We start from the raw sequence: 16,786 nt of genomic DNA, 5'->3' as shown, positions 1-16,786 counted from the left end.
TTTGCTGCATTCCTGCCTGACAGAAATGGGGTGGGGGCGGGGGTTGGCTCGTGCTTAGGCTGAGAGAAGCAGAATGTGCAGACCCGCCCGGAGGCTGGGTGGCTATCCGTCAGGGATGCGGTAGTAGTGGATTACTGCACTGGGCAGGGAGTTGGACTAGATTATCTCTGAGGTCCTTTACAACACCTTTTTATTTATTACTCCTCTATAAAGAAGCGCGCCTTCTCGACATCTCTTCAGCGCCTCGACACCTGTTTAGGCGGCTACTGATTGGCTGTATTTCATTTCGATTATCTAATAGCGTAGATATAGGAAAGTGTAGAGGACTTCACTTGTGTTACTTTCGCGAAGGCGAGAGTTAAATAACGCCTGTTCCAAAGTAAGTCTCTTAATAATAACAGTGCAGCCCTTGTTTATAATTCAATTTCTTGGCCAATATTATTTTTACCGTTATTTTCGATTGGGAACGTGAAACAGCAAGATCATCTGACTTTCAAAACCGGCACAAAGGAAAAGGATACGCGTTCCTATTCCCTACCTCCGCCTAAGATTTGCATTCCTCCTTTCAGGGATTGAGGAAATTTTTCAGTAACAATTGTTCAGTTGTTGCTAAATAATTATTTTAAATGCTCTAGTGAAAGCTTTTCCGCCAGTAACAGTCCGATTGCTTTCTTCCGTGGATTAATTTCGATTTGCAGTGTTCAATATTCAGTACCAGTGCATTGCTTCTTGCAACTCAAAGCCTGCGCTCAGTCCGCTGTACTTAGAGAAAAGTCACTCTATCTAATAAGCAGACAGACTACAGTGAGGGAAAGTTCCGGTCAACTCGGAAGTGGCGCACTCCCTAGATAGTAAATGTCGATACTCTCTAGTTTGCGTTCGGGCCTAGTTTCCGGAAAGGTGCTGTTGCTGCTGGATCTGCAAGATGAGTACTATGTTCGCTGACACCATCCTTATTGTTTTCATTTCGGTGTGCACCGCTTTGTTAGCGGAGGGTGAGTGCGGAAAAGGAGGGCAGAATCAAGTCTCTTCTCCGAGTGAGAAGGACGGAGAGCAGGATGGCGGCTATCGTTAGTGGGCATCTACCTTTAACCAGTTTAAATTGTATTTGTTGCAACTCTGAGGTGGGCACTAGAGTTTGTTCAAGCCCAAGCAGAAGTTTTGGTATTCTATGATCGGGCTTCCTCTGTCGAGAAGCTGGCAGGGTAGGCATCGCGGCTCGGAGTTCTTTTACGTCGAGGAAGCGGAAGTGGGGTGCGTGCATGCAGCCGAGAGGGCAGCGGGGCGAGGGAGGGAACCCCGAAAGGAAGGCGCTGGAAGACTTCTCCGGTGATTCAGAAATGAATTCCCTCTTCCATCAACTTCAGAACCTTGGCTAGCCTATTTTGCCAGGGATGATTAAAATATTTGTGTTTGAATGCCTTGATCTATTGTTGAAGCTGAGAAAGTTAGAAATACACAGCGATGAGGTTGGTAATTAGTTCCCCATCCTATATTTGCATGAAAAATGCTAAATCACCATAAGGAACATTAAGTGAACAACCATGCATTTAAAACTAAGGATAGGACTACCCTATATAATGTATCTGGTGATCAGGAGAGTGTTCTTACAATAATTCTATCCAGTCAAAATTGTCACCATTGCACATTAATGCACATTATGCACATTAATATGTGTATGACAATTACAAGTGCAAAATTAAATGTATAAACTCCATAATAAGACACGCTCACATGTTTAATTTTGTGCTCAGTATTCAAAGTAATTGAATCACATCCAGCCCAAGCCTTTACACCAAGATACTATTAACCTTGGCATGTCAATTGCACTAATACCTGAAATTGTAATGAATAAGAAATCAGTGTTGTGCATTTCACAATGAATAAGCTTCAGAAGAGTCTCCTCAGATCAATCACTCTACATCTCAGGTCCTGTTAGAGACAGAGATACATAAAGATGTTGTGTTTTTTTTCTAACAGAGGACAATGTCAGTCACAATGCACTTTACTTACAGTACTCTTTGTTAGTCATAGCCAGTCTGTTCAAGATCAAAATGTTATCATTGCTGAAGCCAATGGAAGTTGGAGCAAGTTCACTGGGAGGAAGCAATGAGGCTTCCTCTCAGCAGCCAAGGGATGTATCAGATCTGCGATGTTCAAATCCCAATGAAGAAAAATCTTGTGCAACGTGAATTAGGTTCAAAAAAGATTTCATTTATTGGAACGTACATGCAACTCTTGTTTGCTTGTAGGGGCCCAGTGACCTTGCTTCAGATTACAGTCAATTCTCATTAGTTATGGTAGTTATGTTCTATAAAGTCTCCACAAACACTGAATTAGCAAATACTGCAAATACTGCTGGGAACATGCAAGTTGAGCAACTCAATTTTTTTGCCACTCTGCATGTCTATGAATGACCACAAAAGCGCCATGAATATTGATTTTGCAGTTACAAATAAATTGTAGCTAGTAGGCGAATTCGCAAATATGGAATCTGCAAATAATGAGAATTGACTGTATTATGTTCCCATTACTGGATAGCAGCAGGAACCCAGTATTTTTCCCTGATTCCCCAGCACATCTCTAAGCTGGAAGTCTGTCAGGATGGATGAAAGATGGAATGGAATTGAATATCCTGGAAAAGATATGACTATTATTTTATGGTTAAGTACTAATTTGTAGGGCAAAGCTAAATCAAGATTGCAAAAAATAATTAACTTTATATTTATGAAGCGGATTGGACCTTTTCCTCTCCATTCAGCAATTCTACTTAGTGGTGGTGGGCTCTTACTTGAAGTTAGGTACCAGGGAGAAGTGCTTGGTTGTTTCTTGCGGTAACTAGATATTTTGTTGCTGGTCTCACTTTAATAGCTAGTGGAGCATCCTGGAAAGCTCTTGCTGGCTACTGTAGGAAACAATGATCTGATCTATCAGTGCTTCCTTTATTTTCTTATAATCTTAAAAAGCAGATACGATATGCACTAGAAAAGTTGATTGCCTTACTCAGTTTCAAAATAGCACTGAAATAGTATGTTCTGTTTGTTTTTTTGTTTTTAAAGTTGGGGGCAGAGAATCAAAGGATGTTTCTATAATCCATACAAAATGTTATCTTCTTGCATTTTCAAGGTCTACTTTACAACCCAGTTTTGAAGTAGTGAGAGGGACCGCAAATGTTCTAATACACATAAAACCTACCAGAATGAGCATTTGATACAAATATCAACAAATAACTGGGGCGTCTCACCTGAGAGGCTGCATTTGCTTCTTCCTCATGTTCTTGTATTGTCAATTTAAAATTATTGTTTTATAATAATACAGGTAGGAAAATGAATTACATGGAACCATAAAACATAACCAGGTGTGAGGCTTTCTTCTCTCTTGGAAAGTAGCATTAAATAATGAAGGATCTTGTCACTTGCTATGCCAGATGTGAACAACTTATGTTGATTCAAGGACCACACCAGGTTTTGCATAGCAGAATGCTAGTTGCAGTCCAAAAGTAAAAGAGACCAGGGACTGAGAAATTTTAAATTATGAGAGCAGGCTTTGAATGTTTTAAGTGGTGAAATTGATGTCTTGAACAAACCCCAATTAATCAAAATGCAAACAATGCCCCACACGTTTGATTCTACCTATTCTGGGGCAACAAAGGGATGCCAGAGGGCCACATATCCTAGTCTGCATTTTTGCATTCTAATACTGTACTAGGCAAATGATTGCTAACTCTGGGCTGGTAAAACCCACTGCTCTGAAGATTTTTTTGTATGCATGCCCAGTTTTTCATACATCTTTTTCTGTCTTTCTTTATATTTATTTCAGGTATAACATGGGTTCTGGTTTATAGGACAGACAAGTATAAAAGATTGAAAGCAGAAGTGGAGAAACAGAGTAAAAAATGTGAGTATGTTTGCAAATGCATGATAAGGTTAGTCTTGTCCCAGAATACTCAGAATTTGAGTTATGCTTACTATAAGAGTTTCATCTGAGCTAATGAGCTTTTCTTGAAATGGATTCTGATTTGTGAGTTATGTATTAAAGCAGAATCTCTCTGTGAATGGAGAAATTGTAGGAGAACCATGTTCAGACTATAGTGGCAAAAAGTCTGAAGGAGTTTGGTAGCACCTTTTGCGACTAACAAATTTTATTCAAAGGCTTAAGGCATATAAACTGCTCATAATCTCTTTAGATATTTGGTGTGGGTACGAAGCACTGAGGAGAGAGATGGTTTTCTAAGGAGGAATTGTTTTCTTTATGAAAATAATTGGCTGTGTTGTCTAATCTTTACAGTGGAAAAAAAGAAGGAAACAATAACAGAATCAGCTGGCCGACAGCAGAAAAAGAAAATAGGTAATTCCAAGGGCTGAAGTTGGTGTGTACTACAGCTTGCCAAACTGCCAATTGGCAGGAAACCAGGAGTAGGCAGTAAATGGTATCCTGAAGCAGAGGCTACCAGGAATCGCATACAGCCCATGAGCTATCTATCCATGTTTTTGGTTTATATTTTTCCCGTTCTAAAACTGAATAAACAATGTCATTGTTCTTGATTCTGGAATGTAGTAATGAAGTTTGATTTCTACTTGAAAAGTAGTAGTGAACTTTCATTCCCAGTTGGAATGGAAGTTGGAGATTCCTTGCAATACACTGTTCCTACATACTTTTGAAGAAAAGGGGACTCCATTGTATTATAACACTTGTAGGCCATGGGTGGTTGAGCTGAATCTTCAGACTTCTGATATGCCTCTTTGTTATATCACAAAGTGCTTCAGATGATACTTTGCTCATTAGAAGCAAGTTTCTGATTTTGTAAACTGAACTAACATATTCTTAATGTTTTTCAGAGAGGCAAGAAGAAAAACTGAAGAACAACAATAGAGATCTGTCAATGGTGAGTGTTACAGAAGAGACTGGTCCTCTTTTACAGAATTAGGAATTTTTTATGTGGCATCAGAGCAAATTTAGTGAACACCACACCAGGAGACTATTGGTAAATTGTGAGAGTTTTAATTTGGCAACATAAGCATCTCATAGACACTGTTTCAGTCATTCAGACCATGTGCATCAAAAACCCTTCTTGTGCTGGCCAGGTGCCAAAAAGGCATGGAAAGTCCTCTTAGAGCTCTCTTTGAGATTAACCTTGATGCACTGGAAGATGGAAGTTCAAATTTCTCTTTCCTCTTTTATAAGCAACCCTTTATGATCATTCAGCAGACTGGTATTTGTCTTTGTCAAGGTATTATTTTCTATGACCATTCCATGACTATAGGGAATACCAGAATCTTGTCATAAAAACAATGACAAGAATTCTGTCTCTTTATAACTTGTGTAGGAACATCTCATATTTTGATACAATCTTGCACATGCATACTTTCAGGTTTCTTCAATGCAACTTTTTAACAACTTTTTAACATCCTATAACATAAGGAACTTTACCAAATTGAACAGTTTTTGAATAAAAACAGCTGCATATTTCACAAGAGGTGAGAAGTAACCAGATTATACTATTTCTTTGTGTTTCAACCTTGTTTCTATGGTCTTAAAATACTAACAAGATTCAGTAATGGGAAATGGGAAATAATAATTCACGTACTAAGACTGAGAAGCAGACACTAGAGATATGCACAACTAACACTGAAAATATAAAGACTGAATGTAGTTTTTGGAATGGAAGGGAAACAGTCCTTGAATGATTGAGTAAATAAAGTAATTCACTGCAAAAATTAGGTATCATTTTAGAATCAGACAGTTGGAAGGGGCCATTGAGATCATGGAGTACTACCCTCTATTGAGCATAGGAATCCAAGAATCCAAATTAAAGCATCCCAAGAAGGATACCTGTGCTGTGTGCTCTTATCTGGTGAAGAGGAACCTGCTGCCACCTTAGGTAATTGGTCCACTGTCAAACTGCTAGAAGGAGGTCAGGACTTGTTCTCTCTCATTCCAAAGGATACAAAATGGCAGAACGGATTTAAGTTACAGAAAGGCAGATTCAGAATGAATGTTAGAAAGCAAACCTTCTTAATGGAACAGTTAGACAGTTAGCCAGTGTGGTGGTGGACTCCCCTGCACTAGATGTCCTCAAGTAGAGGCTAGTCTGTCTAGAGTGTTTTAATTTAGATCCTGTACTGAACAGGGTATTGGAGTTGGTGTCCTAAATACAGTAGCCACTTCCAAATCTATGATTCTGGGCTTTGTGCTTTCATGGTTCAGTTTAACTCAGATATCCAAATCTCTTCAGATGGAATCATCAGATTTCATTTGAAAACACATTCCTTGTGGGACTTAGCTATTTTGAGTTTTCTTCCTTTTATTTTTAATCTATTATTTTAAAAAACTGGGAGCCAGGTGGGCTTCATTTGGGGTTCATGAATGCCTTTGGTATTGTCAGTTTCCAGGCCAGGACTGGAAGAGTCTGTAAGTGCTCAACCCTGTGCTCAATTCAGAAATCCTAAAGTATCCTGGATAGATAGTTACTACATTATATACGTTACTACATAAACAACCAACCCACAATACTATCTGGACAGAGAGTCCCTCTTGTTTGGATTATTACCTTTTAAATAGATGAGACACCTTTACTAGACAAATAGGGCAGCAAGACTGTTAGCTGAGATTGGATGATATGATCATATTATGCCAGATTGTTTCGGGACCTGATTTAATGCACTGATACTGATTTTTAAAGCTATAAATGGCTTGAGACCAAAGTATCTAAATAAGCATGAAATGCACTTAGATAAACTTACTTGGTAGCTATGGTGTACTCTTTGGTGCCAGGTAATTTTAACATTACCCATAGTATGTACGTATGTTTTTTGTTTTGTTTTTTTGAAAAATTTGTATGGCCGCCCATCTTAAAACAACTCTGGGCGGCTCACAACAATAAAACCATAAAAACTAAAAAAAACTAAAAATCCAGTGCCTCGATCAACCTCCCAGGGTGCCCCTAACGACCCTCTACAGACTCCACCACTCTACCCCAGTGCCTGGGTAAAGAGCCAGGTTTTAATGGCCCTCCAGAAGGCTAAGAGTGTGGGGGCCTGCTGGATTCCTTGTAAATCCCTTTCTTCCCTCTGCCTCACTTTACTCTCCCACACTGGATTCTCATTTATCGAACAGTAATGTTTTCATTTTTTATTTTGATTGCAGGTTCGCATGAAGTCCATGTTTGCCATTGGTTTTTGTTTCACTGCTCTGATGGGAATGTTTAATTCCATGTAAGTGATTACCAATGTTATTTTTAAATGAATAATTACTTTAAAATGCTGACTGGGAGAATAAATGGAAGTGGTGCACATACAAAGTTACTGCCTCTGTTGGGTTCAGGGAGCCACCTCATGTCTGCCACTTCTGGTCCATAGCAACTATTTCTGTGATTAGGAGTGAGTAAAGTAGCATTTTGAATCACAAAAGTAGCCACTATGACCAGTTAACCTCTTATAAACTAAACATAGTTATGTCTTCACAGGCTCTTAGATTTTAGAGATTCTAGTGGAGTTTTTCTGCAGAATATCTGTTTGCACTGAACTTTAATCCTCTGCTATCATTCTAAATATTTAGAGAGCATAATATAGCAATTTCAGAGACAGAAAAGTTAACTGTTCTAACAGGAATTAATTTCACTTACATTAATAATTTAGGTAATTATTCTTCCTGCTTAGTTTGATAGATTTTTATGACATTAAGAAAGAATGACTGGAGTATTCAGTGAACTGTATACAGAGATGTAAATCTGGATATTTAGACACCATACTAAAGCAACTTGTTGTCATTTTTGGGACATTGCAGCCCTAGCACTTGAGATGTTCTGTCAAAACATTTAAAATCAGCTATGTTTTGGCAGGACAAAATCTAAAACATTAGTGTTCTACATTCTATCAGAACAAAACTCAAAATGTTCTCCATGTTCAGGACATAGGAAACAATAACCAGCTGCTGCTCCCTTGTTTTATACCCACAGCCCACAAGAGAAGGTGGGGTGGTAATACTTGGTGAATGTTACTTTCTACCCAAATTATAGAAGGTATGCACAGAATTCAGGTGTCCACTAAAATTCATCAAAACAAACAAACCAACATTGTACCAGTAGTCTTCACATTTACATAACTTTAATAGCATTAACAGCACTTGTGCTAAAGCATAATAGTATACACATTTTGCACATTCTTAGTGAAATAGGTCTTCATGCTGAGTAACGATCTGCAACCCGCTGTAAAACACCCTCTTCTAAAATTTGTCTGGCACCACATTTATTGACATTTTAGTCCAGGTGAATAAATGGCAACTATAATTAATGTTATGAGATCTATGCGTTGTCTGTTTTTTTCTTCTATTTTTTGGGGTAATCAGTTTTCACTGACTTTTGCTATAATTATTCTATATTTGAATGACAGCTACAGGAAATAATAAAATAAAGCCTCTGTTTCCTGCAAACCTATGAGAGTATGAGTGAAATAATATGTATATACATGTGAAAGAAAATTCATGCATGCTATGCCCACTCATTAACAGTTTTCCCAGACTGAAAAAAAATTGCCTGCCTCTTGGAATTATGAGGGTTGAATAAAAAATAATGCCTCCAATGTCACCAACAGATGGCAGTACTGAAGTACTAGAAGCTGTGATGTGTTCTTTAGTATCTGTTCTTTCACTTCAGTTAGCGGGAAGTTGCTGTGAGAAAAGGTTATGTTGTTATTCCTGAGACAGAAGCCTGCAATGAATACTTGTCAGTGTGCTTTAAGCAATGTGCCTTAATTGAATTTTTGACTGCTGAAGGAGTCCTTCCAGTTGAAATTCACCACTGAATGCTATGATTGTGATGATGTGAGTATTGTGCATTGCTGGACCAAAAAATGTAAAGATGGTGAATCAGGAAGGGCTAATGTACAGTTATATAAAAAAAAAAAACCTCAAAAATATCATAAATAAATAAATAAATAGCATTATACCAAAAAAAAATCTAAAAATAAAATTTAAATAGTAAGCTTAAATACTTTTATTAGGAGTTTTTCCAGATCATATAAACAAGAAACACCACAATCTACTAAGATATGTTTTGATGTCCACAGGGACAAATCTGGCACAAAATTGGAAAAGAGTTGGTATCAGAATGGAAAACTAAACTTTGAAAATATGCAGCAATGGTGGAACTAATGGTATATATTCATAACAGAAGCTTAACCAAATTGAAGCAAGAATGGTTCCCCTATTTATCATATATTACACAACAAGGCAAAGTTAAACATTTAGTTTCTAAAGGAAAATAAAAAACAAAATAGATGAAAGTACCTAACTAGAAATCAGAAACAATTCCTGATGCTTACAAATATATTGATCACAATTAGCATTTGGGGTACAATAGGAGTAAAGAGTATAATTTGCAAACATGTAACTGTTTGCAAGCAACCAAATAAAATTGACTTTTTTTTCATTTTTTGTGTATTAATAATATTTTTTTAAATACAGTTCATAATTTTATGATTCATAACGTGTTGTCTGTTACTTTTGATATTTGTATTTTGCATAGAATTTAAGAGTGATTTTCAGGTTAAATAAGTTATTTCTAATCACATATTGGAATATTGGAAAATTCATTTTCAAAAAAGCATTTTAACACATTTGTAAATCCTTTGTTCATTCACCTGATTCTATTCCTTCACCTTTTTTATGTGTGTCTTTTCCCTCTGTTTATTTTACTGATTTTGCCCCAAAATGTTAAAAAATATGCATTTTTAAAAAATGATTGCGCAGAGGTCGGAAGCACAAGAAAGAAATGTTGCTAGGTCTTACATCTCACAAGCCACTCAAGAAGTAATTGCAAAGTTGGATTTCAGAGTTTTACGCCATCCAACCATACAGTTCAGACATAGCATCATGTGACCATAAGAGGATACCTTTATGGGAAACTGACTCAAATGAAGAGTGGAAAGGACTGTCAAGACCTCATTGAAGGGATAAAATTGTGGAATTATTTCATGACGGCTTTAAGAATTGCCCCTTGTTGCCAGAAGTTTGTAGTGAATGGTGGTAATATTGTGGAGAAGTAAAGAACAGCTAGCAAAAGAGGTCATTTCAAGGATTATTTTCCTGTTTAATTTATTAAAATATCCATATATAAACTAAGGTTATGGAGGTGGAAGTATTCCTCCTTATTCTGTCTTTCTGGTTTCTTTGCCTTGAATGTGATATCCTTTGGTTAATGTGCAGCAAAATGATATTGTTTATAAATATGGTGAAATCACTGTGCAACTAATTTGAGCTGCCCTATAACCACATTTTTCTGTTTGCAGATTTGATGGAAGAGTGGTTGCAAAGCTTCCATTTATACCTCTATCCTACATTCAGGGTTTGTCTCATCGTAATCTTCTGGGTGAAGATTACACAGATTGTTCCTTCATCTTTCTCTATATTCTGTGCACCATGTCTATTCGGCAGGTAAGGGCTGCTTTGGTATTACTTCTGCTGCTATATAGCCATAATTTGTACAAAACTTTTGGGAATTAGAAGCAATGACTGGCGTAGTTTGCTACTGGGTGGATATATTGGGCTTTTTCTAGTAAACATTTTAAAATTCCAACAAAATGGGATACTTGTCTATATTTCTCTCTCTCATCTCTTGGGGTGTGTGTGTGTGTGTGTGTGTATTAAATGTATGTATGTATGTATGTATGTATGTGCTGGACTCCGTTAAGCCCAGAAACTGGCTGGGTGACTTTAGGCCAATCACTCTCTCTGTGTCCTCGACTGGGAAGTTGAAAAACATCTGTGTATGAACATATGCTGGACCAGAGTGGTAGATTATAGTCCAAAGCCTTCATCCTCCAGTGGATATTTCATCATCATCATCATCTGGAATCACATGTAATCCTAGAATGTTTGTGCCCTTGCTGCTGTATGTTAAATTTCTAGTAACTGCCTTTCTTCTTTGGCATCTTAAGGAACTCCATTATAATATGTTAGGCTTTCAATACTAATTCTGAAAAGCTAGGGATCATTAGATACAATTTATTTTGAGTAAACATTCAGAAATGTGTTTTGTTAAATTACATATTAAAAGCAAAGCCTGTTAATTTTATTGGAATAACTACAGTTCCAATACATATTGCCTGAAATATTATGCTTTTTATGAGTTATGCTAACTTTATGAGTTATGAATTATGAGTTATGCTAACTCAGGGTGTTGCTTGAAAAGAATTTTTACCCAGGCCAACTTGGATAGTAAAAGTTTTTTTCTAGGTGTGAATATTCCACTGGAATCCCAGTTCGAATAGGGATGCGTGTGGGTGTGTGTTTGAGAAATTGGTCAGGGCAGTTAGCAGTATTAAATGAACAATGAGCAAACAAAAATCCCAAAATACAAAATATAAAGGTATTTAAAGTAGAGATATAAAAATGAATACTATAAGAGGTGATATATATTTGATAATTGAATGGTGACTTAGAAGAAGGCCAATCTTGGCTGATTTCAAGCCAAATACAGTCAGCTGTGATTAGAATTTATATGGAGGATCACCTAGGAATTCTGAGGTGCTTCTTAGATTGAGAAGTCGGGGGGAAAACAGAAGGCGGCAATGGCAAATCATTTCTCTAACACTATAAAGAAAGTATACCTACTTTTTCAGTTCAGTAAGTGCATGAGTGTAAATGAAACAGTAGCAAATACAGTGCATTCGGAAAGTATTCAGACCCCCTTCACTTTTTTCAATTTTGTTATGTTGCAGCCTGATACAATCGTTCAAATTCTTCCATTTGAGAATTATGGAGGCCACTGTGGTCTTGAAAACCTTCAGTGCAGCAGAATTTTTTTTCTAGCCTTCCCCAGATCTGTGCCTTGCAATAAGCCTCTCTCTGAGCTTTGCAGGCAGTTCCTTTGACCTCATGACTTTTGCTCTGGTACAGTATGCATTGTCAGCTGTGAGGCCTTCTATAGAGAGGTGTGCGTCTTTCCAAATCACATCCAATCAATTTAATTTACCACACATGGACTCCAATCAAGGTGTAGAAACAGCTCAGCAAGGATCAAGAGAAATGGAAGGCACCTGAGCTAAATTTCAAGTGTTGTTGCAAAGGGTCTGAATACTTATGCCAATGTGATATTTCAGTTTTTCCTTTTTAATAAATTTACAGACATTTCTAAAATACTGTTTTCACTTTGTCATTATGGGATACTGAGTGTAGATTAATGAGAAAAAAAATGAATTTGAACAATTGTAGCATCAGGCTGCAACATAACAAAATTGAAAAAAGTGGTCTGAATACTTTCCAAATGCACTGTATTTGAGGTTGATAAACAGTGTTTGCATATGGTCTTTTTATTGAGGGAAAACTGGCTTTATTTCAAATGCACTACTCAATTCTTGTGTCTTTTTTGCTCCTTATCAGAATATTCAGAAGCTGTTGGGTCTGGCTCCTTCCCGAGCTGCCACCAAACAGGCTGGAGGATTCCTTGGCCCCCCACCTCAAGCTGGGAAGTTCTCATGAAATAAGAGAAATAATTTCATCTCTTACCAATGAAAATATTTAAAAATATTCAGATTTTACAGAATAATTTCTAAAAATACTTGGATAGCTAAGGTATCTAGTAATGTGTGTTTTATAAATGAATTCATGTTGAATGAATATCTTTGGTTGGCTCTCAGTTTCCAGGACTGAGGGAAGGCTCTTTTATGAAGATCTTAAAGCCTGGAAAGGCTTGTAAGAATGCATATTGAACTTAAAGAGGGGCCAGGGATTCATATGAAGTTGGGTTTTTTTTTAAGACATGTATTTCCAGTGTTTCTTTTACTGATAAACAAAAAAGACTTTCCACTATTCTTAACAACTTAATTAGTCTTCCCTCTTTGCTACCATTTTTCAAATGTTAATTTGGTCCAACATTAACTAGGTTTCTTCAGAAATTTACAGGAAAGACCATACTCTGTTACTCAACATCTTGGTATTGAATATGGCTGCTCCATTAGGTTATGATGAAAAATTTGCTATGATAGACCTAATCTCCATTAATTATTCAAATTTTAATTTATAGAAGTGATGGACAACTTTTCCCCCAGAGCATACTATTTCTGTTGGTTTGTTTTTTGTTCCACAGTCTCAGTGAAACTGGCAAGGAGAAAAAGTAAGTGGAGCACTGTCATAAATGGAAATTTGGTGACATATTTCAATAAATATGTTTCACCCTTTGTTGCAAATTGGCAGCCTTTTTGATATTTCTGGACAGTTATATCTCCTTTATGTTCCCTTTTGAAAGCTAAATGTGCCCACCTCTTTTAGCCATTCCTCACTGAGCTTGGTTTCCAGAAACATCTTAGTATCTTTTCTGAAACCATTCCAGCTTCTGCATGTCTCTTATAGCATGATATCCAGAACTGGACACAGTAATCTTAAGCATGTTCCATCCAGTGTTGAGTATAACTATTACCTTCTTTGAACTGGATACAATGCCTCTGCTAATATAGCCTAAGACTGTACTGGCTGCATCACACTACTTGTTCATCTGGCAGTTCACTAGGAAGGTGAGCATTTGCAGTTGTTGTTAATCTGCTTAGGTGAGTGTCATGTGCAAATTTTGTGAATGTTCCATTCTATTCTAGATTCATTTGTAAAGATATTGAAGAGCACTGGGCCCTACAAATCCCATTCAATAACTCCAGGTTAGTGTGGAGCTACTTATGGGTACCCCTTGGGTATGATTGTTCCACCAGTCGCAAATCCATTAGATCGCCATTTCCTCTGGCCCATATTTAATCATCTTGTGACAAAGACTATCAAACATTTTACTGTGATCAAGGTACACTACATCCACATTTGGTCTACCAAAGTAGTTATTCTGTCTTTAAAAAGATAAGATTAGCCTAATTCTGCTACTTTTTGACCTGTGCTGACTTCTAGTAATTATAGCATTCTTTTCTGATTGCTTGCAGACTGGCAACTTGACAATCTTTCCTAATAGCTTGCCTATTACAGATGTTAGATTGAATGATCTGTACTTAGGAGGTGCATGGAGGCTGCAGATTGTCCATTTTTGTCTCATAGCTTGTCCTTTATAGCTCTTTAAGCCAAATAAATTTCCCCCACTCACTCTAGTGACGTACAGTGGGGCAAAAAAGTATTTAGTCAGCCACCAATTGTGCAAGTTCTCCCACTTAAAAAGATGAGAGAGGCCTGTAATTTTCATCATAGGTATACCTCAATTATGAGAGACAAAATGGGGGGGGGGGGGGAAATCCAGAAAATCACATTGTCTGATTTTTAAAGAATTTATTTGCAAATCATGGTGGAAAATAAGTATTTGGTCACCTACAAACAAGCAAGATGTCTGGCTCTCACAGACCTGTAACTACTTCTTTAAGAGGCTCCTCTGTCCTCCACTTGTTACCTGTAGTAATGGCACCTGTTTGACCTTGTTATCAGTATAAAAGACACCTGTCCACACTGCAAACTCCACTATGGCCAAGACCAAAGAGCTGTTGAAGGACACCAGAAAACAAAATTGTAGACCTGCACCAGGCTGGGAAGACTGAATCTGCAATAGGCAAGCAGCTTGGTGTGAAGAAATCAACTGTGGGAGCAATAATTAGAAAATGGAAGACATACAAGACCACTGATAATCTCCCTCAATCTGGGGCTCCATGCAAGATCTCACCCCATGGGGTCAAAATGATCACAAGAATGGTGAGCAAAAATCCCAGAACCACACGGGGGGACCTAGTGAATGACCTGCAGAGAGCTGGGACCAAAGTAACAAAGGCTACCATCAGTAACACACTATGCCGCCAGGGACTCAAATCCTGCAGTGCCAGATGTGTCCCCCTGCTTAAGCCAGTACATGTCCAGGCCTGTCTGAAGTTTGCTAGAGAGCATTTGGATGATCTAGAAGAGGATTGGGAGAATGTCATATGGTGAGATGAAACCAAAGTAGAATGTTTTGGTCTAAACTCAACTCGTTGTGTTTGGAGGAGAGAGAATGCTGAGTTGCATCCAAAGAACACCATACCTATTGTGAAGCATGGGGGTGGAAACATCATGCTTTGGGGCTGTTTTTCTGCAAAGGGACCAGGACGACTGATCCGTGTAAAGGAAAGAATGAATGGGGCCATGTATTGTGAGATTTTGAGTGAACACCTCCTTCCATCAGCAAGGGCATTGAAGATGAAACGTGGCTGGGTCTTTCAGCATGACAATGATCCCAAACACACCGCCCGGGCAACGAAGGAGTGGCTTTGTAAGAAGCATTTCAAGGTCCTGGAGTGGCCTAGCCAGTCTCCAGATCTCAACCCCACGGAAAACCTTTGGAGGGAGTTGAAAGTCCGTGTTGCCCAGCGATAGCCCCAAAACATCACTGCTCTAGAGGAGATTTGCATGGAGGAATGGGCCAAAATACCAGCAACAGTGTGTGAAAACCTTGTGAAGACTTACAGAAAATGTTTGACCTCTGTCATTGCCAACAAAGGATATATAACAAAGTATTGAGATGAACTTTTGATATTGACCAAATACTTATTTTCCACCATGATTTGCAAATAAATTCTTTAAAAATCAGACAATGTGATTTTCTGGATTTTTTCCCCCATTTTGTCTCTCATAGTTGAGGTATACCTATGATGAAAATTACAGGCCTCTCTCATCTTTTTAAGTGGGAGAACTTGCACAATTGGTGGCTGACTAAATACTTTTTTGCCCCACTGTACCTGTTATCTAAGCAAAAGCATATTCTACTTTAATCACACTTCTCTCCTCTGGCATTTTATTTTGTTCTTGTTCTTTATATAATTTATATAGCCACCCATCTCACACAAGTGACTCTGGCTTACAAAATTCAAACAACCCCACCAAACAACCCTAGGGCCAAGGAAACCATTGATCCCACTCACCATTATCCCTGACCCAAATATCTGGGGGGAGCAGCCAGGTCTCCAATGCCTTGTGAAAGGCTATAACAGGATTAGGGCCATCCAAATCTCCAGGGGATGCTGTTCCATAGGCCAGATGCTGTCACTGAGAAGGCACGATTCTGGGGTCCAGAAGATGACATTGTTTAATGGAGGGGACCTGGAGCATGCCCTCTCAATTAGCTCTGCTGTTCCCCAAGCCAAAGGACCTTAACAAAGTCCAGTAACTTTGCTGATGCTGGATATTCCACAGAGCAAACTATTTGCCTCTGTTCAGTTGCCAAGAGCCCATCACTTCATTGTAAAGCTATTTCAGCTGCTTAACAAGAAGAAAATGTTAGAAGAGGATGCCTTGGTATGCTATGATTTTTGTGTTGCATATGCAGGCAACCAGGGGACTAGAGAGAAAAAATATATAATTTTTAAAAAACGTAACTCTACCCCCATGTGTTTTTCTCCACAATATCAGCTCAGGCTTTTTGTTATCACAATCACATTGTACTTGCTTGGTCTGCACTTTATTCTGAGACTAAAGTTCAATGCAGGGAGGAGTAATTTAGCCATATGATATTGCAGGAATCAAAAAATGGTGACTCAATAAAAAGGTCAGTTGTGTGAGTTAGCAGGTTCCTTTAATGAACTATCAGTTAACATCCTGGGGAAAGGTAAGTTGGGAATATAAAGTAAACTGCCTCAGTAGGATGGGAATTGAATGGGTCCCATGCTAATTTTTTTTTTGAAATGCCACTACTACCAGCTGTTTAAAACTAATTTCAGACATCTGTGATTCCACAGTATCAGTTCCATTCAATAACTGTGCTGATATTTCTGGATCTGCTATGTTGTATTTGAAATGTATAAGCATTTTGGAGAGGGAACAGTGAAACATGGGGGAGCCTGTC

The 16,786-nt window shown here is 38.0% G+C and overlaps 1 protein-coding gene across 1 annotated transcript; it reads left to right on the top strand.

Moving 5' to 3' along the window:
• Positions 1 to 810: 810 nt before the first annotated feature.
• On the top strand, positions 811 to 13,175 carry TMCO1 (transmembrane and coiled-coil domains 1). The gene is made up of 7 exons (XM_007438862.4): positions 811 to 995; positions 3,820 to 3,897; positions 4,288 to 4,347; positions 4,839 to 4,885; positions 7,147 to 7,214; positions 10,287 to 10,431; positions 12,379 to 13,175. Exons 1-7 carry the CDS (start codon positions 926 to 928, stop codon positions 12,475 to 12,477), a joined length of 567 nt encoding a protein of 188 aa, XP_007438924.1. The 5' UTR covers positions 811 to 925; the 3' UTR covers positions 12,478 to 13,175.
• Positions 13,176 to 16,786: the final 3,611 nt, after the last annotated feature.

Source organism: Python bivittatus, unplaced genomic scaffold (assembly GCF_059951505.1).
Source record: "Python bivittatus isolate LINGU-HERP-01145 unplaced genomic scaffold, Pbiv_v1 ctg000700_np1212, whole genome shotgun sequence".
In the NCBI taxonomy this organism is placed as follows: domain Eukaryota; kingdom Metazoa; phylum Chordata; class Lepidosauria; order Squamata; family Pythonidae; genus Python; species Python bivittatus.
This window is presented reverse-complemented; position numbering and strand designations above follow the sequence as displayed.

Coding starts and splice junctions, on each gene's coding strand:
- TMCO1 (XM_007438862.4), top strand. CDS start 926: ATGAGTACTATGTTCGCTGACACCATCCTTATTGTTTTCATTTCGGTG. Junction 4,886..7,146: donor ACAATAGAGATCTGTCAATG/GTGAGTGTTACA, acceptor TTTTGATTGCAG/GTTCGCATGAAGTCCATGTT. Junction 10,432..12,378: donor GCACCATGTCTATTCGGCAG/GTAAGGGCTGCT, acceptor GCTCCTTATCAG/AATATTCAGAAGCTGTTGGG.